General features: G+C 46.1%; 1 protein-coding gene across 1 annotated transcript; it reads right to left on the bottom strand.

The window, feature by feature from the left end:
* Positions 1-6,143: 6,143 nt before the first annotated feature.
* On the bottom strand, positions 6,144-24,255 carry RFWD3 (ring finger and WD repeat domain 3). Its single transcript, XM_009867233.1, has 12 exons — positions 23,870-24,255; positions 22,412-22,656; positions 20,428-20,528; positions 20,142-20,339; positions 17,883-17,974; positions 15,584-15,698; positions 11,298-11,526; positions 9,964-10,114; positions 7,983-8,159; positions 7,162-7,376; positions 6,737-6,954; positions 6,144-6,338 (listed from the first exon to the last, which is right to left on the bottom strand). Exons 1-12 carry the CDS (start codon positions 24,253-24,255, stop codon positions 6,195-6,197), a joined length of 2,271 nt encoding a protein of 756 aa, XP_009865535.1. The 3' UTR covers positions 6,144-6,194.
* Positions 24,256-25,890: the final 1,635 nt, after the last annotated feature.

The following is a 25,890-nucleotide window of genomic DNA, read 5'->3' as shown; positions in this document are numbered from 1 at the left end:
ATGCCTATGGGTAGACAGCCCAGCCTCATGGCGTGCCCAAGGCAGTTTTTTTTGCCCAAATTATCTCTGTTGCGGCCCATGAAACAGAGGTTGCAGTGCTGTCCTCCTCAGATGGGCGTTGTGGAGAGGTAAAAGCCTGAGAAGGTCTCGGCTGCCCTGGGGATGGAGGACATAGGAAGGGCCAGGAGGAGACGGTGCTCTGGGCAGGGTCAAGGAGAGAGAACTCTGGAACAACAAAGAAAAAATCTGGAGTAGCTGCTCAAAATGAATAAAATACTGGAGAAAAAACCCGCAAGATAGCGACTGCCAGCCATCCAGGATGCTCATAGGCAAGGGCTCACATTGAAAAACTAGCTGAGGATCACACAATTAAGCGTTGCATCCCGGAAGCACGGCGTGTTAGGGCTTGGAAGGGACCTCTGGAGATCATTTGCCTCATTCCAGAGATAGGCAACAAACCCCACCGGTCCAGACAACTTTGCCGCTGGCGTTTCCCCATGCCGGAGGCTGAGATCCTGGCTGGTGTGATCTTCTGCCTGTGCACCAGGGTGGCCCAGCCCTGGGGTTTCCCCCCAAGGGAGCAGGAGGAGGCCAAACAAGGGCAGAAAAATCACATCTTGGGGGTGCCACAAGCCTGCTTGTTTTAGACACATCTGAATTTCACAGTAAAAAAATACCTGCCCAGGTGTTGGGTTGATGGCAGCAGTGCCACCAGCTCAGGAACCACAGGTCTCCAGGTGCCCTCCCAGCGGCAGGATGTCACCAGGCCGGTTCACAGCACCCTCCCAGGGTGGGTTTGCCTGAAAATCTCAGCTTCACTTCCAACAACAGATGGAAACAGGGAGAATCCCATCTAAATTCCTCTCTCTGGTTGACTCCAGCAACAGTTTTCCCAGCAAGCCAGCACTGGTCCAAAGTGAGAAGCTTTTCCCAGGGCACCTCATGGGTCTGCCCTGGCTCTGTGAGCTGGAGTGAAAAACAGCTGTAGGGCTGCTGCCTTCCTGCCCCAGGCTGCCTCTTCAAAACTCTTCTTTTGGGGATGCCACCAGCCATCTGACCCCCACCAGGAGCTACCGGAGAGAGCTGGAACCCACCGTGCCCACAAACCTGCAACCACCTCGTCCAGGTGGAGACGAGGGCAGGAGAGGGAGCTGGGGGTCAGCCCTCACGTTTCTTCCATTCTCGCATCACGCTGGAACATGGCACTGAGGAAAGTGGCTTTGTGTTGGCACTCAGGGGCCGCGCAGCTGGGACTGCTTAGAAACTAATGCCAGCAAAATCCAGCTCATGCTTGCCAGCCCCTTTGGCTTAGTGGAAGATTATCTGAAGAGCCAGCCCAGCACAGGAGCTGGCTCCGCTCCTCCGGCCGTCGCAGGACGGGGAGCAGCAGAGCTGGATTATAACTCCCTTCTTCCCACACCCTTGGGTGCTAGGCAGAGACTCGAGTTTTTGATGAGCAGCCCACATCCTTCTGCCAAGCATCATGTGCTCAAGGGGTGCCTCCTCCCAGACTTAGATTTTACCATCCTGCATAATCTGGCATTAGAGAAGCATTTCATAAAATAGAGCCCTACACAAGTTAAACAAGGAAGAGGTATTTCTTTCCGCCTGTGCAACAACCCCAGCATCTCACTGCAACTGCAGCCCCTCTCCCTCAGTACAGGCTCGGTGGAAATTCCTTTATTACCACATTTTAAGCGTTTTAACAGCAAAGCTCTCGGGCTCTGGGTGCTGCATTAAGTGCTTGCAGTCGTCTGCCTCTGTAGCAGGCAGCATATTCATGTCTCACAGCTTCAAGCAGTAAAAGGCATTTATACAGCGCTTAGCTTTGCGGGGCAAGTCAAGCTGCTGGGAAACCTCATCAAAAAGCTCTTCCTCAGCCCATGCAGTGGTTATTTGCATGACGTGCACAGGTTCAGCTCCGCTTTGTTTTCTTGTAGGTCAAAGTTCTGCAGCACCGTCGCTCATCCACATTAGGAAACAGCCGGAGGGCCAGGGCCGTGTTTAGCTTCCGAGGAAGCTGTGGACAAACAGGAGACAATATTCCAGCTGCAAGCTCGTGAGCGTCACACAGGGAGCGTTGTCTCTTACGCACAACTCTTCACCCGACGTGACATCTGTGATTTTTGCAAGAGCGATGCCATTGACGCATCTTTGCCTCTTGAAGCTCGGGGTTGCTCCTGCGGAGCTTGTTGCTCCTCCTGTACTTGCACAGCTCTACCTTGCAGTTAGCATTTACTTTTCAAAAAAAATAAAAAAGGAGGGGAGGGCAATCTTCTAACCCTTCCTTGGACCTGCCACAATAATTTCCCAATCCCGCCGCTGCCTTCCCAAGCCCTCCTCCCAGCTTGACGCTGTCGGAAGCACAGCGGGCTCGCTCCCCCTCCTGCCACCGCTAACGGAAACAGCAAATTGGACTCGATGCAAGACTAAACTCCCTGGACCCTCAAATTAATTACGTTTCACTGGGTGAGATAATCACTGAAATTAGTTCAAGGTATTTCTTTTTCCTCCAGACCAGCATAGGCTGAGTATTACCCGTTACCTGCTAAATTCAGTCCGAGGATAAGCATTTTCGGGCACAGTACCCCAAACTCCTTTTTTTTTTTTTTCCTTTTTGCTACTTATCAGCACTATTTTGCAAGAGACAGGATAAAAGCAATATCCCACAGGCCCTGAGTGCTCTTGAGACGCTGCTACTGCTCCAAGAGTTTATCCACGAACTCCCCAGTCCCAGAGTTTCCTACAGGCACCCACCAGCTCCAGTTGCCACCCGAGTGCAGCCCTTCTTTAGCAAAGAGAAGTGATGCAAGCACAAGGCATTTCTGCCTTCTCAGCAGTATCTCTAAATATCTTTATCTCAAATGCAAATAAACAATGATAAATATAATCTGAAGTGATGGAGGCTGTTTACAACACGCTTGAGTTTGCAGGCTGAGAGCGCCTGGAGGGGACAGCAGTGGCTTGGCCAAGGGGCAGTCCTGCTGCCAAGGTGCTGCGACCCTCCCTCTGCTCAATTTTGCAGGATTAAGGTGTCTGAGCACTCAACTAATTCACCTTTTCAGCTGGAAAAAGCCTTATCTGCAGATTTGCTAATAGAAAAGTTGAAAGTGCCATCCCAGCAGGGGAGACCACGCCCTTCTCTCAGCAGTGAAATCTTTTCTTTCCCATTTACTAGTTCTGGTATTTGATGCAAATCAAACTCAATAGAAGAGTGATTTTTGCTTGCTCCTTCACTTCGTTTCCCCCAACTCCCTCTTCCCTGAACTCCTTTTCTCCATATTCTCTCTCCTTCCTAAACCAGCAGAAAGCCAGGCGTATTCAGGAATTTACTGCCTTGGTAGAAAATCTGCTAATCTACATTGGCAGACAATCCTGCCACATCTCCTTGCAAACCAAAAAGGAGAACTAGATGAAATCCCACCGGGATGCTCTGGCTGCCTCAGCATGACAAGGTTGAGCTTAAGCTGCCTGTTTCACTTGCTGCATTGTCTGGTTATAATCCAATTTGGTTCGGGACACATAAAATAATCATTTTTCTGCCCTTCGGGAAGTAACAGAGCCAAGCCTGGACACTGGCTCACTCCTGTTAGAGGGACGTTGGAGGACAGCCCTTCTCCAAAAAGCAAGAATCCCTCCGAGTCCAGCTTCCCCTTCCCCACCAAGCTGACGGCAGGGAACAAGCTGGACTGTGCTCAGCACCGGCGCAGCCCCCTGCTTTCCTGCCAAGCTGCCACCATGGCCAGCTCTGGCCAACGCTGTCCCTCAGGCCTGGTTTTGCAAGAACTAAAATTAGGAAAAGTGCTCCCCTGCTACAGCTTTGAGAAAAAAAAAAAAAATTAAAGAATGCCTGTGCTGAGCTAAGAGCAAGGCTTTGTCTGCAGAAGCCACAGCGCTGCCCGACTTCACCTATCACCTCACATCGGATTTACTACAGGAGTTGCCAAGGGGCCGCCCGACTCCACGCTAACAAAATCTTCCCGGAGACAGAGGCAGAAATAGCCACCGAGTGGCTTATTGCCTAAAACACCAGTGAAGCAGCTCAGCCTCTAATGACAGCCGCCCTGCATCGTGCCGAGACGCTGATTTTTCCTTCCTTCCACCCCCGAATCTGCCCCTTTGACTCCAGGCAGAGATGAGCAAATATTTAATTAACACATGTGACCTTTTATCAGTCCTTGATGCTGATGGTTTTGTGCACACCATTTAGGTGCTCTTTCCCAGAGCCTGCTGCAAACCTGTGACTACATTACAAGGTTCTTCACATCTCCAATCTTTGAAATTTTCTTTCTGAAACTCTGGATTAGAAAACTGAGATAACATGAAAGTGTCATCTTCCATTATTATCTTAAGAGCATTTAAGTTCGTACCTCTTATTCCTGCAGGGCAGTATAAATTAGAAAACAAGCATTACCTAGACAAAATTCAAGAGGCCTTTTAATTCCTTCTCCTGTGTATGTTTAAAATATTCCAAGCCTTTTGTGGAAAGAAAGGGTGGGAGTTGACCAGCTGAGGACAAGCAGCTCATCGCACTGAGCAGGCAGAGCACAGCCTGCTCCTCCTGGTTTTAGCTGCTGTTACCAGAGCCCTTCTCACAACGTTCTTCTTTCTACTAACCCTTTGTTCCCGATCATCATTAAGATGCCAGCAAGTCTCACGTCAGGGAGTTTAATTCCAGTTAAAAGGATGTCCCAGGTGCACAGCCTGACTTCGCTCAGCCCTCTCCTTTCCCCTCCTCTGCTCAGAGTAGCGTGGTTCAGCGAGGACTCTTCAGTCATTAGAAGTCTCCAGTATTTCAGTTCGAAGCCCAGCATGGCTTTGAATACAAAGCATGAGAAACCTCACCCACATGGGGGGATGCTTTTTTGCGCTCACCAGGTATGCAGCATACAGCACCGAGACATATTTTTAAAGTACGGCAGCAGCAGTTGTATTGGATAACTATAAACGCTTTATTTTTACAGTATATAAAAATATAGGAACAAAATACTATACAGAAAAATATAAAGTTAAGTCGAGATCTTCTCAATCTCATTTTTTAAGACTGGATCATACTGTGCAAGCCCCAGGCTTCAGAAAATAAAATCATTTTGGTCGTGGCGGCACACTTAATCCGAACAGGACGGATGCCGCTCAGCGCGGCCAGAGGCAGAGCTGTGCCCAGGGATACGCTTCCAGCACAGGGAACTCACATCTTGCGGCTTCCGACATCCTTCCAAGTTTGCTTTTGTTAAACTTAAAACAAAGCTTAAGTCTCGTTTCATGATCTGACCCAGAGCTAAAAGCAAGCTGATGAAATCCCTGAGTTTCCACCAGTTCTTCTAAGGGAAAAAAAGCAAACAACCAAACAAACCGCCAACCCCACAACTAAGCCAAGCCAGCATTCTTTTCCAAGTTACTGGTCTTCTCAGTATGGTACCACCCTGAAGGAAGGACACAGTGGACTTCAGCAGCCAACGCTACAAGAATCATCTCTCCCTCTTTACCTGTACTTCTCTCGTTTTGTTTCTCACAACCAAACTGGCAAGTTTGCTTGTGGGTGAAGCAGGCAAGAGAGAAGGGGAAGGAAATACGGCAAAGAGTTAAGGATTTACAGTGCAAATTATATACTCACATGGCAAAAAAAAGGCTCTCCGTAGGTTTTGCAAGCTTGTTCTCTCCAGTGGCCCCAACACAGGGCCTGTCCTCATCAGGGAATAACTGCTGACTGACCCTGGACCTTCAGAAGAACATGGGAGTACGTTCCCTAAAGCAGCAAACCTGCTTTTACACCGAGTGCCAGCCATGCTAGCAAGACGTCAGTGTTGCCATCTTTTATCGCAGCAGGACTTTGCGAGAAAGTGCAGGAGGAGTCTCAGGTCTTCAAGTTCTTCTTATTTTTGACGATTCATAGGAGAGATCTGCAAGTCCCCGTGCTGTATTCCACACTGGAAAAAAAAAAAGTGCAGCGACACATGCTGGAGACAGTCCAAGAATTATGGTTGTGCTGAGGCAGCTTGTGGAGTTTGACTGAAGAAAATTGACCACAGGAGAAATAAGGGTAGACCTAGAAAGGAAGCTGGAGGAAGAAAGGAATTGCTCCAGGCACCAGCATATCCCGGTTCCTGCCTACTGCCAGGGAAGTGCTGTAGCGGTCCCTGTCTCGTCAGCAGCGCACTCGGAAGGCCTCTCTGTGGCAGGTGCGGGGACCACTCTCACTGCCACTTGTAGATCTTCACCATCTTCTCTGTCAGAGTAGCCAGGAGGTGGGTTTGGTTCACTTCCAAGGGGCAGATATCCAGCACAGGCAGGTCCGCTGGCAGCTTCTGCCGCAAGGAGCCACTGCCAGCATCCCAGAGCTATGAGACACACAAGGTCAAAGACTGCCGAATTCTCCCTGCCCATCCCAAACAGTTTCCTCTCTCTAGAGAACAGGCTCTCCTGTTCCTTTCTCTCCTTTCACACACTGCTTTAAGACTCGATGCACCATGTCACCCCACCCTCTCCTCTGACCCGACTCATGAGCTCTTGTCCATCCTCTGCATCTCTGAACTGCTTTTTTCTATCAAGGGTGACCCTTCTCCTCATCTTCCCTGTCCTTCCTAAAGGGCCTGCGTTCATCCCTCACAGCATTTCCCACATTGGCTATCCCATCAAGCCCATTCCCCTCCAAACACATTCATGCTGTGACTGGTAAGCTTTCTCTCCTAAAAATCACAATGAAGCCCTCCACCCCACTGAAAGGAACGAGAGATACCAGGGCAGAGTTAGATGCCTCATCGCCAGCACACACAAAGACGCTGCCATCCTCCTCCGGGCTCTGAAAAATGGCATTCTTGGTCAGCAGCTTGCAGGTGGGCCCGGCACTAAAAGTCTGAACCGGGTTAGAAGAACACACCACATCTTCAGAGGCCTCTGTCAGCGGGCTGCAAGTCAGCTCCATCATCACACAACGCACACACGGGTTGTTTTTACCTGCGTGGCAGAAAGAAAAAAGTAACCTTGGAAAGACTGAATGGCAGATAAGTTAACTGTAGGTGTACGAGCTGACTCATTTGCCATCAGCCACTTCTTATCTCTGCACAAGATGCTCAGCGCTCCGGCTAGGGCGGTTTCTGCCGTGCCCTCAGCACCAAACAGCAGGCGACGAAAAGCGCGTTGCAGCTGGACGTCGATACGTACTCGGCCTGTACGTGGCAAGGCAGTGCCGCGTGGTGATCTCTGTTTGAATATCGATGCATCCTCCAGGTTCCAGCGGCAGGTGATGAGGCCGGTAGGAGTTGTCAGCTTTCCGTTCCCAAAAGCAGGCTCCTTCCAAGGTGCCAGCTAAGATCCCACCATAAGGCAGCGAGGCCGAGGCCATCCGGGGCAGGTAGGACAGCGATACCATGGGACACCTGAAAGTGTGATTAACAGGAGTCAGAGCTGCAGCCACGCTGTTCTACGTTAGGGCTCCAGTCTCTCCAGCCACACTGCAAAGAAAGGGCCCTAAGCAGGGCTACAAAACGGTCCTTCAAGCAAGGAACCTCCGTGGGTTTGTCAAAAATAAATGAAATTCACCTTGGAAACACAAGGCTCAGCAGAGTTAAGAAGCATGAGACGGCATACATTGGACGCGTGTAAACCAGCGTTTGGATCCCCCAAACAGAAGAGATGGAAGCATCAGCAGCTCACACCTCTTTCCAATCGGTCCTTTCCAAATGAAATCCTAAACCCAGCTCCAAAACGAAGTCAATTCTCTTGCTTAAGCTGCACCAGCGAGTCCATTTCTGAACACTCGTGCACCTTAAAAAAAGGCGGGGGCCGTACGCTCGCACTACGCTACGTTACACGCATACCGTGCAACCTTGGGAGAGGCTTCTCACATCCATTCAAAAATGCAAATTTAGCACAAGAGAGTCACAGAAAACCATTCAAACTATTACAATTGCTGTGTGATATATGGAAGAAGCTATGTTTAACATTAGCAAAGCCGAGAGGAATGAACAATCCTTATGCCGAACCTGGACTTCTGAGGGACTAGTTCCTGGACATGAGAGTTCGTGTCTCTCAAATCATAGATCATGATAGAGCCATTGACCAGTCCAGCGTAGACGTAGTTCGTGTCATCGAGACACCAGCAGCAGCTCCAGACAGGACGGCCAGCGTTGTATGTCTGCACCACAGTGTTTGTTGCCAAGCTGCAGAAGAAAAGCAAAGTGTTGGCCTATTGCACAAGCATCTACTGATGGGAAAAAATAGCATAATTAAGGTAAGCAGATGTAGCTTTTTAAAGCCTTTAGACAGAAGCATAGCTCCTTTGACTGAATTCTGAATTAACTCCTCCTTTACTCCAGACGTGAATCTGGAAAATCTAGACAGAATAATCACATGGATACTCTCAAGTGTTTTATAATTCTTCCAGGCCAATGCTTCCTTTTCCAGAGTGATCTTTGGAGGCTGAGAAAGGAAATCTCGGAGCAGGGTCTCAGCTGCCTTACTGGAAAGGGAAAGCTAAGTAACTTTTCTGGAAACAATTAAGAGAAATGACTCAAACATAATCCCGTAATATTTCATATTCTTGAGATGACAGGCTCATCTCTTCAGATTAAATCTCTCATTAATTATTTCCCTCGTTTTACACAAGAGGAACAGTGCTTATGCCTCAAAAGAAGCCAATTTAAGCAATAGTGAGATAGCAAGTGGGGCAAAGCCAGAACAGGAGACTTTAGGACAATTCCTTTTGGTAGGACGACTATGACAACTAGACAAGAAAGATGACCAAAGGGGGGGCTTTCTCTTTCAGAGAGACGTATGAAGATGGCGCTGAAGAAAGTGCTTAACTCCAAGACATTCTGGAGCACAAAGGCAAGAAGAGGATCACAAGTTCTGATGCAGCCAACCAGGCAGTGAGAGGCAGACACAGGAGTCAAGCGTCTGAGCAGATACCGCGATGAGAAGCTGCCCTCCAATTTAAATCACAAAAAGAATATCAACCTCATATCTGTTAAGAAATCTGCCACGCTGAGAGGTTTTTGGGTTTTGTTTGGGTTTTTTTTTTGTTTTTGTTTTTGTTTTTTTTTTAACTTTTAACTAGCCTAGCAAACATTTGAACATGGTAACAGGACAGCAACATTCCTTAAATTTTTGTTGCAGGGTTAAGTTCTCTTCATGGCTTCACTCCTGGGAAGGAACTGGGACTAACTAGTTATACAACAGACATGTCCTGCCTAACCGTGTCCTGACAGATAGGTGCACATAAAGATGTTAAGACAACTCAGTAAGAATCAATCAGTCAACAAAATTTTGAAGCTGCTTGAGATTGAAGGGGACCTGAGTAGCAAGAAAACACTCATAGGTTGTAAATTCTAACAGGACTGGACACATTCTCTCAGCCTCTTCATAACTAGTCTCCAACCTGCTGCTCTTAATTCTCTGCTAGTTCTAGAGAACCCACGTTCCTCTAGCACATGCTCAACAATGCTCTCTACGCAGTTCATATCCCAGATGAATTCCATGCTCTGCAAGAAGCCTAAAATCAGAGAAGCCAACATTAGGTTGGGCATTTTTTGCCCTGCTCTAAACACTCCTTGTTTCTGCTCTGGGCCGTATAAGCCCCCATGCTCCACATTCCCCAGTAGTAACAGAAAACCAAGCAGACAGCAAATTTCACATCTATACATTATGCTACATTTGCTTTCAACACAGCTTGGTTAATCCTTGTTGAATTATTTGTTTTCCACTGAGTTCTCCACATGAAAAGTATCAGATAGGTAGCTCTAACTCCTCCACCTAAAAGATCTGAAAGCACGAATAAGTCTTTCCCTCTTATCTTCCACACGCAGGAAGAATACCCAGACCTGATCTCATCTTCACAGCACCTTTTGGAAAGCAGAATAGCAAGTGCTGCAAGACATTTCTAGTGAGACAGAATAAAGCCCAACCCGGTCTCCTGCACACAGGAGAACTCCGCCGGGACAGGTCGCTCCTCTGAGCAGAGCTCACCTGGTAAGTTTGAGAGTGTTGTCCAGAGCAGCAGAGAGCAGCAAGCCATCTCCTCGACTGCTGAAAGCCAGCCCCCGAATCTGTTTGCTATGGATGGGGACGTACTGGCTGCTCTTCAGGTTGGCCACACTCATCATCTTAACACCACAGCCTGTCACAGAAGAAGGATGAAGCAGGTTATCGCAGAGCAGCACACACGCAGAGCTAGCAATTCTATGCCGAAACTACAACGTCTGTACGGAAGCCTGTGATGGGATGAACATGTAACAAGCTATTTGCTGTTCTGGATAAGAACTGCCACAAATTTTTCTTCAGTTCAAAAGGAAACAGTGCTAAATCCCTAAGGACCCCAGCCAGCAAGAGCAAACAGCATTACAATTCTTGTTACAAGAGCCCGCTGCTCTTCAGCCAGTTTCTTCAAAGGCATTCTGCCGAGATAAAACACACACACAGTAGGATTACATGGCTATTTAATACAAGAAACATCAGTGCAAAGAATGGTTACAGGTGAACTTAACCCGTGGGCTACAAGAGGTACCACAAAGCCTCCATTCAGGGATTCATTCCCCGGCTTCAAAAGCCAGAATAGAGTCAGCTGAACACAGAAAACCATTTTGTTATGCCTAGATAAGGCATATTAATCTGAAACCCATTAACCAAATAAAGTAAGTTTCATCATTCAGAAAGCATCAAAGTACTTTGCAAATAAACTCAGACTCCTGATGCTCTGTCTGTTGCGTTGAAAAAGCAAGTTGGTGCTCGTCCAAACGTCAGGTCACTCATCCCTGGCCATAAAGGGAGACAAAACCAGGGCTGCCCATGACTTTTTGGCTTCCTGTTTCCTCACTGGAAAACAGTGCTGCTATAACTTGTGTTTAAAACAAACAAACAAAAAACCCCAAAACCCAAACCAAGCACCCAAACCCAAAAACTTTTGAGTATTGGCAAATCAGCTGCACATGGACCAATCCAGCTACAGTTCAGGAGGCAATGTTCCTCACTCAAGCTGGAAGCTTCTCTGCGGGTCCTAGAGTGCTTGTTCTTTCAGCTTTGCAAGGAGTGCCAGGCACACCTTTTACCTTTTCATGGTCCTGGCACTTCTGCTGAAGAGCCAGGGAGCCTCTCCTAGGATTCTGCTGTAGAAGTAACAAGGAGGGAAGCAAGCTACCTCACTAGGAAGCTACCACCGCAGGGGCCAGACAAACCGCAGGGAGTATTACGAGCATTTCCAGTTGACAAGGCACACACAAAGGTCAAGCAGAGAAGTGAGGAGCAAGTAGAAAACACATTTAACTTCTATCAATAAACCCCCCAATCTTGACTTGCTTAATTACCAGGAATAAAAGTAGACTGTGGAGAAGGCTGTGACACCACGAGACAACTCAGCGAGTCACAGTATGCCATTACTCTGCAGTTCCCAGTCTGAGACACCACAAAAACATTCTCCAAGTGGTACTTGCGCTGGCTTTGGCTGCAAGGGAGGCTGCTTGGGACGCAGGGGTGGAAGCGGCCAGGTTGCTGAGAAGCGCTCCCGTTGTGCTGGGCCACCAGAGCCTTCAGCTCCTGAAAAGAAACAAAAAATAAAAACCAAAACGGAGAGCTTTAAAGCAACCTTCTGTGGTATCTGTTTCAGATGCTTCAACTGTACTCATTCTCAGATAAAGAGGGAAAACATGGTGCCATGACCACTCTGTTCCTGAAATGCTGGGTTTCGAAGACCACTGACTATGGCAGTGAGCAACAAAAGCATTCAAACACTAGGCGAGTTCTGGCAGAAAGTACTCAGAGTCTGTTACTGTATGTACTAGACCCTGTGAAAGAGAGGACTCCTGGGCAACACATATAAAAGCCATTAACAGTTATTCTCAGATCAATGCTGTCTAAAAGAGAACGGACTGCCAAATACTACATGCAGCTAAACCACAAGAGAAACTCAATTAAAACCATTTTCCAGAATTTCCAGAATGCCCCATAAAAAAACAAAACAAACTCGAGTTTCAATATAAAGGGCGTTGCAGGAAACAAGCCAGTCTATTTAATGAAGATGGCCCTCTTCTTGTAAACCCTGGGAAGCAAATTCCAGGAACGACACAACTCCTGAGAGCTCCAGCCCTGTTTTCCGCCACCTCCTCCTCTCCTTCTTCCATCTCAGCTGATGAATGCTCTAGGATGCTCAGCAGAGACGTGGCCGAGGACAGCTTCCACCAGCAACAAGGTGTTCCTAGAATTCCTCAGTGATCACCACGGCGAGGTGGGTATGTGAGCAGTGGCACCGGCATATTGTAAGTCAAGCAATAATGTCCCCCCTTCCCCTCAAGAAAGTATGTTGATCACCTTCTTGCAATCCAAGGGCAAAACCAGACAGTACAGAACCCCAGGGATATTGGAGGGAGGGTATAAATTAAGAAAATTGCTACTTGCTCTCTGTTGTCTGAGCAACATAGATTATGCTTCAAACACTATGTAATTTTTAAACAATTAAGGCCTGCAAGCGTGATACTATGAATATATTAGTAGACTGCAAGCTAGCTTCAATATTGAACCAGCCGCTACCACTTAACTTGCATCTAAGCAAAGGCAGCAGTTTTCAGAGGCAAGATCAAAGGTCAAGCTCTGCATTAATAGTTATCATCAAGACCTATAACTTTTGGAAACCGGTCAAGAGGAGAGTGGTTCTGATATTTTACAGAGGTCTGATCTGTTTTGCATCAAATGCATTGTGAATTCCCCAAGGGAATTAAAAATAAAATTAAATTAAATTTTAAAAAAATCAAAGCTGAAGACTCAAGATGATCCTATTAGAGCAAGCAAAGACAAAACAACCGGGGGAGGAAGAAGAGGGAGGGGCGGTGCCAGGATGCTTATGATAGAAGCTGTAGCTTCGAGCTTAGAGTAAGCAGTCAGTGGAAACACGAGTAACTTAGAAGAAAGTGACTTTGCATCAAAAGTTTAATAAATTCGTTCTTCCTAAAAGGCAGGAGGATATCACCACCACTGAGGATCAGAAGAAATTACGATTATGTGTTACTCTGGGGAGTTCACAATACTCTCCTTGTCACCTGCACTCAGCACTGAACTTTTACCCAAGTCATTAAAAAGGAAACCCGGCAATTAAACCCAAAGACTATTAGCACAGTGTTTACATTTAAACACAATGGACAACCCCAGCAGAATCAGGAAGTCTTACTGGAGACACACTACCAGGGTGATTAAAAATGTCGCACCGCACAACAAATTGCACTAATTGCGCTCGAAGGATGCTCTGTCGGTAACGTAAGCCTATGCTTTTTTTTTTACAGAAGCTTTGCAGAGTTCTCCTGGTGCCTGGGGTTATCCAAGGGCCTTGAGGGCATGCTTGTCTCCATACACACTAGGACTGCCTCCCGGATTTCCGCTTGCCACGGTGGCGATGGCCGGACATGGTCACACAGGTTGGGGAAAGGAGAGGATGTACAGCAGAAGTCTTCCCAAGGAATATGCACAAGAAGTAGAAGCAGGAGAGCACAATGAATAGGAAAGGAAAACCACCAGCTATACAAATTCAGTTTCCTTTTGGAGTTATAGTCTTAACAGTGGGTACAGCACTACAGGAATTCCACTTTCTGCCTGCCTTTGGTTCAGGTTCAAATTCAGTCCAAGGGACACAGACAATTCTTAATCAGCTTCCCTGTATGTAACAGCAGAAGGAAATACCAGCGTTTACTTCTAGATCTTTCCCAGACATCAGCTAGAGGTGAACACAAAGATCACAAAGACAAAATTCTGGCAGATTCGGGAGTACTGCAGTAGCTCCCATCTGATTGCCAAGTTCTTTGTGCTCACAAAGGAAAAACTTGAGGGAAAAGGAAAGCTTCAGCAGCGCTGCTTCCAAAATGCAAGTCTGAACCCGCTGTGCAGCATATAGCTGAGGACAGCACACACTGCAGGTTTGCATACAGGAACAACACTGTGCAGAGCCTTCTTCCAGAGTCTTAAATACCTTCCCTCTCCCCCCTCAACTCCAAGTTCCTTTCCTCATATAGCTAGACTTACAAAACATCCCTTTCCTAGCCTCAATCAACTACTTCAGTAACAAACTACAACAGACAAGATGGTCAACGGACAAGAGCAGGGAAAAAATGCATCCAAACCTAAAGAAAGGCCAGAACTAGCGACACGACTGCTGATGAGGCACAGCTCTCAGACAACAAAAAAGGGTTCACGCAATCGTTTCTGTGAGGAAACGGGTGGCATTTGCTTTCTGTGAGGCTACTGAAACCATAGTTTGTATGCAACCAATAAACATCACAATTGTTCTAATAAAGTCCTACCTAACTGAACTTTGCCAGACCACATGTCCCTTTGTGCATACAGACATTTCACACTTTTTTTTTTATGTAATCCCACAGCACTTTGCTTTCTGTATTGACTTACGAGTTTGTATGTTGGTTAAATATCTTTTCTGGTGCCATCAGCAACCCTGTCTCCTGAAAGGACTCGGGCAACCGACGTAACAAGGCAAGTTCAAACAAGACATTAGGGGAAACAAAAAGAGAAGTTTCTCGGTGAGGATGGTCGAACAACGGGACGTTCAGGGGGATGTGCTAGCTGCTTGCAAGCACTCAAAACCCGGCACGACAGTGCTCTGCACACCCAAACCTGAGGTTCCCCAATGAGGGCTGGGCTACAGACCTCCAGGGGACCCTCTCGACCTCAACAAGTAGTTGTTTTATGAAGAGGACCGCTGGTACGACGAAGAACTCATTAGGCATATGCTCAAAATATAATCACACAGCTCAGAGACTTACTGCAGACTTCCTGCCCATTCTCTGCTCCCCAGCAAACTGGTTTGCTTTCAGTTTATTCACAGTATTAACAAGCACCTTAAAATTGCTTCCAGCTTTCACATTAACCACCACAGGACAGTGATGAATGCAGTATAAATACTGAAACAAAGCTTAAAGAACACAGGGTACTTAATCTTTATAACATGCAACTTCAGATAGACTGGATACTCTATTATTTAACACCGAAAGAATTGCAGGAGGACATTACGGACCTGCAGTTTTATCTTACTCACATTTTCCTTAAGCCAAAGTTTGAAGTGGACTAATTTTCTTATTAGCCCTGACAAGCATGTAGAGCTTCATGCAGAAGCTTAGGCAATTTATAAAGCTTTATCTTACGTCATCCAGGAAGACTTCAGCAAAGAGGATGTTGCTTAAGGTAAAGACATGAATAGGCAAGGCTATAAAAAAATCCAGAAGTAGAAAAAAAGAAAGCAAAAAACTGAGTTACTAGGCAGTGAGAGGGTAGGTATCATCTACATACAACAACACGGCATCACAGAACCCAGGAAGGAACCTGCAACATCGTCAGCCAAAACACTCTACTGCCAAGAGCTGTACTTGCAACTTGGATTAAGTCTTGAAAGCACAAAGAAACAGGTCAGTGTTACGTAGTGTACATGGATACACCAGCCTGGGATGTTTAGGATACTCCTCGTGGTTCACCAGTTGAGTTTACTAAATCTTGCTGCTTATTAAAAGTGGAAGCCTGTCTTCCCTCCTCTAAGGGAACATGCCAAAGGCAGGCTGACAAGAAAGAGAACGCTCTGTGTATTAAACAGCACAAGACTCACCTGAACTTGCTTGCGGAGTTTGCTGCATTCGTCTGTCAAAACCTGCAACTGGAGACGGCTCTGGGCAGATTCCAGCTCTGCTTGCCTGCGCAACATTTGCTCCTTTTCTAAAGAGCTGGAGGAACAAGGGAAAAAGCAATCCTTAGGACCAGGCATTATCCTGGATACTCCTCTGGGCTGTTAACTGTCCTCAGGCTTCATCCCAACACAAGTCCTGCTCAGGTGAATTTAAAAGCAACAGAAAATACGGTACCATGCTCACCCTGTACATTCACCTCGAGGTGTTCTCAGTTATGCAATTGTACTGAATGACTCACTCGAGTATTGTTCCATAGAAACAACAGCCTTTCTCCTCACCCTCTCAAAGTGTACTTTATACATAACAATGCAATTTAGTAGAGCAAAAGAGAAATTAGGATTTTTCCCTACCAAAACAGTCTAGCAAAGTCTCTGTTCCATCAACGTCCATGCAATATACCATGTCAGAAATACAGCAAGTTTTAACAGGCAAGATCTTCAAAGCTTGTTTCTACTACCAGTAACTAATTTTGTATTTCAGGAGAAAATAGCTGTATAAGAAATAGACAGATACTGATAAAATCTCTGTGGACATTCATAAAAAGCCATACTTAGTACTTCATCTCGAGCCTAAAGGTGCATACACACCATTCAGCAGCATCGGTTACGGTAACAGAACTTCCATTTCTCTTTCATGTAGGCTTCACACATGACAGAATATCTGAAGAGGACGAAACATCGGTATTCCTTAAAATTATCTGTATATTTGGTCTATAATGTTGACTACTGCATTTTGCACTTTAAAGCTGCAATATTCCAGTTATTTCAGTAATTCACATGCAGGGAGATCTAGCTTGCTCAAGCACCTTCTAAAAATACAGACCTAGCCTTGTGTGCTCACCAAGCACAGAATTCTATCGTTTCTCTACAGTTTCTTCATGTAATGCTTTTTTTTCTCCAGAAGGAACAGGTGAAATGCTGATTCTAACCCTCGCAAACACATTCCTTTAGACAAGTACCCAGAGCCTGAAGGCTGGCTTTTCTGAATGCGAAGAACAAAGCCCATGATCTCATACCTAATTCAAGGCCACAGACAAACAAGATTGATGCACACATCGGTGTTCATGTTTGTCCTCCCCTCGTGGCTGCGTGCCACAGAGCAGCCATCGCCAGCAGCTTCAGCTTCACCGGGCAGCCAGGCAGGCGCTGCTGTCTGCCTCCCCACCCAAACAGGAGGCAGAAGAGGTGCAGGGCAAGCAGGGAAGAACTACAATCAGATTCTGAGACAAGCAGCAGTTAGACAAGTACTTCTCGATGAGAGAGAACAAGATTTAAACACCCTAATTACGTCCATATTTTTGGAGAAAAATCCCAATCTTATTTATCATTTGTTTTCCAGTGTCAGTTATCTGAAGTGTGACCCATCTAAAGGCACAGTTTGAACACCATTAGGCAGTGGCAATCTGGACAGAAGAAATATTTTTCACTTCGTGACAGTTAATCCTCAGACATTTCAGATTAATAATTTCCAGGACAGCGAGGTTTCTGTTGAAAGACTGCACTAAAAGAACAGCAGTATAGTTAGAGACATCTGAAGACCACCCCAATTAAATTCTCTTCACGACAAGACTCAGGACAACTCAGATACCCTCAGCCTTTTAATTTCAGAAGAGTATCTGTGACAGCATCTTATCTGAGAATTAGTCCTCATTTTCATGCCTGTTTTTCCTTTTTTCCATAAAAAGTCTACATTTAGGTTGGAAGGGGGAGCAGAGTCATAGTAATGCTTCCTGACCTTTTGTAAGTAAAGCTACATGAAGAGTTTGACAAAGCAAGATGGAAAGTGATTCGTATGAGAGATTACTCTTTAATGCATGCAGAAAAGATGACAGAAAAGGTCAGCTCTTCACCCCTCTCACATCTCTAACTACGCCTCGCTCTTCTCTGATGATGAATTAGCAATATCCAGCTTTTTTGGCAACGACTGTGTACCTTCTCCTCAGGAGACAGCACAAGATTAGGGATTTTTTTTGCTATTTCAGAACCACAAAGCACAAACTCAACAATTTTGTTCTGAAAGAAAATTCTCCTTCTGGGTGAGACACACATGACCCAGCAAGGCCCCGGTTTGTTAAGCCTGCCACACTCATGGCAATCTCCAAGGGAATGCGCAAATCGTTTTAGACAATAGAGGAAATGAAAAGCAGGAGGCGGAAGCCAGACCGCAGCTTTCCGTGGCGTGCAACAAGTGAAGGCAGATCTTTACGCGGAGGCTCCGTACCTTTTCATGCGCTCCTGTTCACTGGTATCCAGCGCTTTCAGCGTGCGAGCGTACAGGACCACAATGTCGGAACGTTTCGCTTTCTTATTGCACTGAAATACAAGACAAGTTCAGGTCACCAACAAGAATTGAACTATCCAAACTATACATCCCTCCAAACTGCCAGCTATTATTCTGAAAAATCATCATAGGTCCACAGCGAGGGCCTGTCTACCTGGAAACAACTCCCTAAACCCACAAACATGTATGCAAAACACTCCCCTCATACAGACACAAGAACTTTAAACTGGGGCTACAACAGTTTAGGTTGTGTATCCTACTGCACCTTTAATAACGCATCTCCTTGCTTCCCACTACATTTATTCTGCTAAGGTACCGGCAAAACAGCATGGTCAGGTAAGTTCCAGGGACAAAAAATTAAAAATAAAAAAAAATCAAAGGATTGGAGGCGGGGAATAAAAAAGTCCAAATCAAAACACCAGCCCAATCTGTTTTGAGACTGGCTACTTGGCCAACAGATAAGGATTTAGGAACCCCTGAGTATACTCCCAACTCTGCTATTTATAAACCGCATTCCTTTAATCAAATCCTATAGGCTCAAATCCATAAAAGCATTCCAGTGTCCATAGGAAACACGGACAATCCATTGATTTCGACGGCACACAGAGAGTCAGCTATTTCAATTTTGTGCATCTGGCTGTAACCACTGAATCATTTCAATTCAGTTTAAAGGAAGAGATAATCCAAGTCCCAGCTCAGAGGGAGGTAAGAAATTAAGGCATCTGCAAGCTAACCATTTTGCAAATATTAGTTTGCTGACCAGAAAAGAGGCCAAGTAACCTCCGCTGAATATTGCATTACTACATGTGCTTAAAAATGCAGACTTATCTTTGTGCTACTAAGTAATAGACATCACGGGCAAGTTTTAGAGGAAACAATTGCCCCTTCTTTCTTAAGGAACTGCCTTGCGGAGCAGTAAGTGATCAAGACAACTTTCCCGGAGGCAGCAGCTGTCACCGGCAGGATCCGGAATGCTGCAATTTCACAGTAACTTGCACTCAAGCCACTTAGTATACAGAGCACCACGCACAGCAACCCTGCACTATTCAGCTGAAGAATGCCCCGTCGCAAAGGACGGCGGCCAGAAAAGAAGAGGATTTTAGCTGTGAGGTTCTCTCCACAGCAAGTTCTCCCAGGAAATTTTCAGGAATTACATCACTGGAAGAAAAAGAAGGAGCAAGCACCGCTTATGAATTTTTAAAGTTCAGGAAGCAAGCAGTCACAAAATTCCAGAGAGCGAAGACAGGAGAAAGGTCTCCGAGAATCCTGCCTGGTCCTGGAGTGGGTGAAGAAAAGCTTACACAGAATTGACAGGGATAAGAAAAATAAAGTTTAGGCCTTTGCTATGGCAACAGGGATTCTTTAGGTTTAACTGCAGCGTACGGCAACAGGAATTTTCTTGTTGAGAGGAGGGAATCCTGCACGAAGTCAGGCATGACTGGCAGCTCTCAGAATGACAAAGTCAAAGAAATCCTGGGCTTCCAGCCACTGGCTCGAAAAGTGGCAGAACTGAATCCTATTTACAAGTTAATCACTGACCTGGGGTTTTTTTGTCAACACTCTTTTCTGGAGAAAAGGAGTAAGGAATGAAAGCACATCACTGGAAAGCGTAGACCTAATCGAAAGATCAATATTACCCATGGAAACAAAACCAAAACGAGCACCTTAAAGAGCAGATCTATCACCTGCAAATGAACGTTAAAGGATGCAAATTGTTTCTCAGTTCACTCTCTGCGATCCACCTGAACAACCCAATCTGCTTCAAGGCTACAAAAGCACTCAGTTAAACACAGATTAACTGACTGAAAACTGTTCTCAGACAGATTTCTCATCCAGTAACATTTTCTTTGCTCTTAGTTAATAGTTTCTAGGAACCTGCCTGCCATTCCCACGTGCCAGGATCACAGTGCAGCGTTGCAAAACCAATTACAGGTTTAGCACTCGTGCTCTCAAACTTCTGAGTCTGCTCCTCACAAAAGCTCTGCTTCAGGGAGAAGATCCAAGTCAGACTTCTCCCTTTAAAGCAGCGATAGTTGTTCCTGACCTAGTTACATCAAAATAATGGTGATTTTTTTTATTTCTGACAGCAGGCAAAGGTGGATTCTTCATGCAGAAAGCAGTTTTAACAGCTACTGTGATCGTGCCTGCAGCAGAAGTTACCTGATAGCAAGTCCCTTCCAGAGCATGTGTCTATTTTACCTGGGGGCACTTCCCTGCCTGTCCCTTGAGCCACCTGTCAATGCAGGTGTAACCAAATAGGTGTCCACACCGCAACGCTGAGAGACGGTGGTCCCCAGCATTGGTCCACTGCTCAAAGCAGATGGTACAGGTATCCCCTTCCTCCTCATCCTGCAGCGCAACAGGAACCGATGGCTCCAGTTTCTTTAGTGGAGTTCTCTAGGAGAAAAAAGATGACATAATTTTTGAGACAAACGCAGTGCTGACCATATTTATTCTGTCTTTGAAAGCATTTAGGTCATCTTACCTGCTTTTGCTGGACTTCAGTCTCTCCACCTTCTTGACTTCCATGTTCTGCAGAAGCTTGAGACAAAGCTTGAGGGGGCTCCGCTTGGACCTGACTGGAAACTAAAGAAAACATTGCTTAAATGAGCTGATAGGTAGGGAAGGGAAAAGGAGTTCTCCTTGACTCGACCTGAAGGCATCAGGGCATAAGGTAAGCAGTGCAATAACAGCACAGGTTACATACAAAGCTCCAGATCAGCATTCTGGATACTGTGTGTAAGCTACCAGTGGTAGCACTGAAGGACTTCATGCTTTATTTTATAGAAAGTAGTGGAATTTCAGCACATTCAGTGAAAAATGAGAGGTCTTTTAAAGACAGCAATTGCTATCAGGATTTTCTGACCTGCTGGAAACAAATATATCTGCATATAGGGCTATAGCAAGGCTGATTTAAGGATAGAACCCTGCGTCATCACGCCTGCAGAAAGACACCAATGAGCAGAAGTTATTTTGCCAAGGGATCTAAGCGTGCATATTTCATGTGCCGAGAAGGCATTTACCGTATGCTATCTGTCCGTTCACCCTGACTTAAGCAGTTTTCCAGCTGGTAGTTTATCCAAGCTATCAATTCTGTTGGGCCATATGTTTTTGTGGTGGGCCTCTGTTAGTCCTTCTGCTGAAGCACGGGCACGCAGAAACACTACATTTGGATTATCACCACTAGTAAACCAAAAAAGGAGCAGAAATCACTGCCTTCCCTCTATTCCCTGACAAAACAAGAGCGTTATTAGTCACATTTAGGATTTGAGGCAGATATTCTCGTTCCAGTAGAGAGGTATCACCTAACCCTGGCTAACACTAATGAAGTTCTCAGCCTTGGTGGTTCTGGGCTGAAGAAGAACCAGTGGCTTAGATAAGCAAAAGAGACAAGGAAATTCCAGAAAACCCAACAGAGAGCATATGTTCACACAATACTAGACAGCACTTTGACAGCTTGAGCTCCTGACACATGTAAGACTAAGCTCAGAACAAGCAGAATGAATCTGTTTAAAAGACACCTCAAAAAAAGGAGCCAAGGTGGGCTGGCTAGTCAAAACCAAAACCAAAACTAATGGCAGAAATTAAAGTATTGACACATGTAAGACTAAGCTCGGAACAAGCAGAATGAATCTGTTTAAAAGACACCTCATAGATGTACCCTCAAAAGAAGGAGCCAAGGTGGGCTGGCTAGTCAAAACCAAAACTAATGGCAGAAGTTAAAGTATAAGGACATTCCTTAGAAACTGAAATAAAAAACAAAACTAAATCACCTTGTTTTCATATTCTCTGGGCATCGACAAGCTTGACTAGCAAGTTAACTATCTGGCACTCTTACATAAACTGCGTATGTTCATCACAAACAACATCACTTAAGTGCGTGGCAGCCCGTGAACATGAGTCTAGATAAAGGCTTGTGAGCCAGAAAAAGCCAAGGAAAGAGACAGACAAACAAAAAAGCTCACTGTCCTAAGTATCTCTATCTCCTCAACAGAGTGTCACAAAAAGTTACAGGAGTGAAAAGAAAATCCTGAAATCAAGCAGACTGAAATCACAAATCATTAAAAAAAAAAAATAAATTCCCAAACTAGATCCTTCTCCGAAAGCACTGCTCATCTCCAGAAAGGTGACTTAATGCCTTCAGTAATACTCCTTGATAATATATAACAGAAGGGTGCTACGTACTAATCTCTAAGCTTGAAGTTATTCAGGATTCTTTACAACGCAGCAGCCTGCAAATACCAAAAAGGCTGTATTTAACGTTACAGCAGCAATCACCCAGTGCTGCTACTGCTATTTGGAACGGCATGCCAGGACGCCTTGTGGTAGGAACCTGCTCCCAACAGCTGCAGGCATAACAATCTCAGCACCGTCTGCTGTGAAACTCGAAACAACTTCCCCACCGAGTTCTGAAACAGCAAGACGAGTTTCCGAAATCCGTCCCTCTGCAATTCAAACGTAGCACAAACCTCCTGAGCTTGCAGCTGAAGGGGTCTCCACGGCTGACGGTAATGGTGGCGCCGCAGCCTCCACCGCTTCCTCCTCCTCCTCCTCCTCAGCAGAAGCGCTGCTGTCAGAGTCGCTCACTTCTATCGTTTCGTCTGAGCTGTGTCCCTGGTTGTCCCTCGCAAGATGTGAGGGCTCCAGATGTGGAACAGGCCCTCTAGCTGGCTCTTGGGTCCTGCTGAGTTGAAAGTAACTGTCCAACACTGCCCTGAGTCCAGAAAAGCAAGAAATAAAAGTCACAGTTATTTCAGGCAAGCTAAGGGCTTAGCGTGTCTCTCCACGCTTGTTTGTGGTAAAACTCCCAGGCTCTGACTGCAGTAGGAAGTTATCAAAGTTACCAGGACAGAGCTCCGCTGGCAGAGGGGCAATCCCACGCAATCGCCCACTTTATGAACCATCACCATCAACGGAACGAGACGTTTGATGCACGAGGCCTGTATCAGAGTCTCATTCCCTTGACTACTTCATGCCCAGTCTTTCTACTTTCTTTTCTCCTGGAACTTCATCCCCAGATAGAAACACTCCCGCCCCCACCTCCGTTCATCTGTCACAGAATCACAGAACGGCCTAGGCTGGAAGGGACCTTAGAGATCATTTTAATCCATCTCAATTATCCTTCAGAGTCAAAAGCGAAATTTGTCAGGTTGCCTTCTAGCCCTGAGAACTCCAGTGACCTTCACAGGCAATCCAAGGGCAAACATTACAGTTCTGTTTAATCATCTAGGAGGAGAGAAGTTCTTGCTCTCACTGAATTGAAAAGCAACGTTCCAGTTAATTATAATTTCACCCCTGGCATTTACAAAAGCTACAAAGATGAGACAAAAATCAACCAAACCAGAAGTGGGGATTTATTTCTGGCTGCAGAACAACACTCTCTAAACTCATCACAAATGGTATTAAACATAGAAATTCTACTTTCTCTGCCCGGAGGTAACAAATAAATCCCTAGAGAAATATATTAATTTGCATGTTTGTGAAAGTTTCTGCAGCAATTGTTACCAGGAAACCTAATGAGGAAATCCTCAAATCAAAGGCGAAATGCAAAACAGAGAGCAAGCTTCAGTGAGCAAAGTGCTGGCTGGAACTGCCAAGTCAGCAGTGCCACAGGGAGCACCAGCAGGTATGTGGCAGCGCAGAGGGAAAGGTGCGAGCAGAAGCTCTGCAAGCCAGACCGAAAACGTCGAAGCCAACACCACCAATGCAAGAAACAGGGTGGACTCATTTAAAAAAGAGCAAGGATCCTGCCAGAAGAGATCAGAGAGTGCTGTGCCACTACTGAGCTACAAAGGTCCATCAGCTGCCCAGAATTCAGCCACAACCCGGACTGAGCCGGGCTCTGCAAGCCAGGAAAGAAGGCAGCTTGAAACTGGTGCCAGACTCGATAAGGGCGCAGTTCAGACCCAATTTCATTTCTGCTTTACCTGGCACCGACCGTCCTCTGGGAACCACCAATTCTCTGCTGCCTGCGAGCTCTCCTCACCCGCGGCCGCTGCGTGACCTGTGGCACAGGAAACGGCCGCTGTGGATCCAGAACCACCGCCAGCCTTCGCAGCCCGCCCAGAGTCGCAGCAGCGGGACCCGACCGCAGGTCAGGCTCAGCAGCCACTTCCCTCGTTGTCCCAGCGTTCGGTGCGACAACAGCATCATCGACAGGAGGGACTGGAACGCTGCCTCCTTCTTCATCCAGTGCTGGAACGTGGGAGGACAGCGCTGCCTGACCAGAGGGCTCTGCGGGAAGCGTCCCGAGGTTCTCTACGGCATAAGTAGCCACTGGCTGGAGATCGACTTCCATCTCTTCTTGAGCCATTTCTGCAAAGAGGTGAAGAGAACTGGTATTTATTTGCAAATATGCACCCTACTTCTAGCCTGACAGCAGCCAGAATCAGGTGCAGTGACTACACAAGCCTTTAAAATTGAGACTTGAGAGGAAATTTGTCCTGCTGCAGCAGAACTAAAGCATCTGAGGTCAATACATGTATGTGAGCTGGCACAGCAGGCAACTCCCTCCCACAGCCCTTGACTCAAAGTCTTTGGCTCAACAGCACTGGCACCAAAGGCACATGACAAAAATCAGCTTAAGGAAGCCTTTGGATGAATATGGCATGTTAAGGGCTTCTTACGGACATCGTTTACTTGCCAGTAAATTCAGATGGATGTCAGAGAACACAGTCTGGAAACATTCTAGAGGTTCTCCATGGCGAGCAGCGCTGCACAAACACAGCCAGAAACAAGCTCTGCCATGAAATTCCTTTGCTGTGATGCTCTCAGGACGTAGGTTTATTTGCAAGTTTCTTCAAATAAAATTCCATTATGGTAACAGCTCACTGTGACCCTTACCCACAGATCACCCCGGCCTGTCAGGTACTTTAGAGTCACCACCAGCATGCAAGCCCAGAAAGGATATCACAGCAGAACTCAGGACTGAGCTGTTACAGGCAGCAAGTTCCCTACAGCACCAACATTCGTGAATCCATATTCAGCCAGAGACTAAATAAACGTGAAATGTGCAGTAAAACCTCACGTGTATTACTTGAGGACAGTTGCTCTGCAAACACCTTTGGGAAACCTTAGTTTCTGAAGCAAAGCAAAGGAGGCAAGGCTGTGCATTGCTAATTACCTCGCAGCTGTCTGCCACCTAATTAGAGCACTGCAGTTACCCTGTTCTACAGGCAGTCATACAATACAAAAAGTTCAAGATTATTTCACTAATTGAATAAACAGGCTCACAAAAACAATAGGCCTCTTTTGGAGGGGGTGTAGGGATTAAATTCTGCAAGCTGCTGGAAGCCATGCACATTCCCAAAACCCACTTAAGCAACCATAAACCTGAAAAGACTTGCAGGTTGTAGACCTTTAGCATTACTTGACAGCCCAAAGCACACCTGGCTGGGTGCTGAGCAAACAGAGCAGAGGCTCCTTTTCGTACAAATAACTAGAAAAACGTATACAAGGATTACTACAGGGGGATGCAGTAATGCTTGTAGATTTCCATAGACCTTTTAAGAAATCCTAGCTTACGTTTTATAATTCTTAACCTAATCACCAAGGTGATGATTGGGAGATCTAAGCTGATGTGGGAGGCAAAACGCCATCTCCCACCAGAACAGCCAACACAGGGTAATATTCAAGGACTAAGTACTGCTTCCCTAGTACTAAACTCGGGTTCAGGATAAAATCCCCACCTATAAGCACAACAGGCTCTTTATTTGGCCCCTAAATTACCTGTGGGACCTAAAAATACCGCATACGTTAATCAGTGTGGGTTAGCTACCCCTGTTTAATTTTCAATTTTTTAAAAGAAGACGTCAACACGAGCATTTTCACTATTAAAAACACGAATTTATTTCTCGCTCGCTTGTTTTAACCAAGAGCCAGCCAGGCCACGGCCGCAGGCCAGGGCACACGTCCCCGCGGCCACCCCGAGCGCTGACGGAGCCGCTCA

Source organism: Apaloderma vittatum, unplaced genomic scaffold (assembly GCF_000703405.1).
Source record: "Apaloderma vittatum isolate BGI_N311 unplaced genomic scaffold, ASM70340v1 scaffold25603, whole genome shotgun sequence".
Classification (NCBI taxonomy): Eukaryota; Metazoa; Chordata; class Aves; order Trogoniformes; family Trogonidae; genus Apaloderma; species Apaloderma vittatum.
The sequence above is the reverse complement of the archived record's forward strand: the minus strand, read 5'-3'. Positions and strand labels throughout refer to the sequence as shown.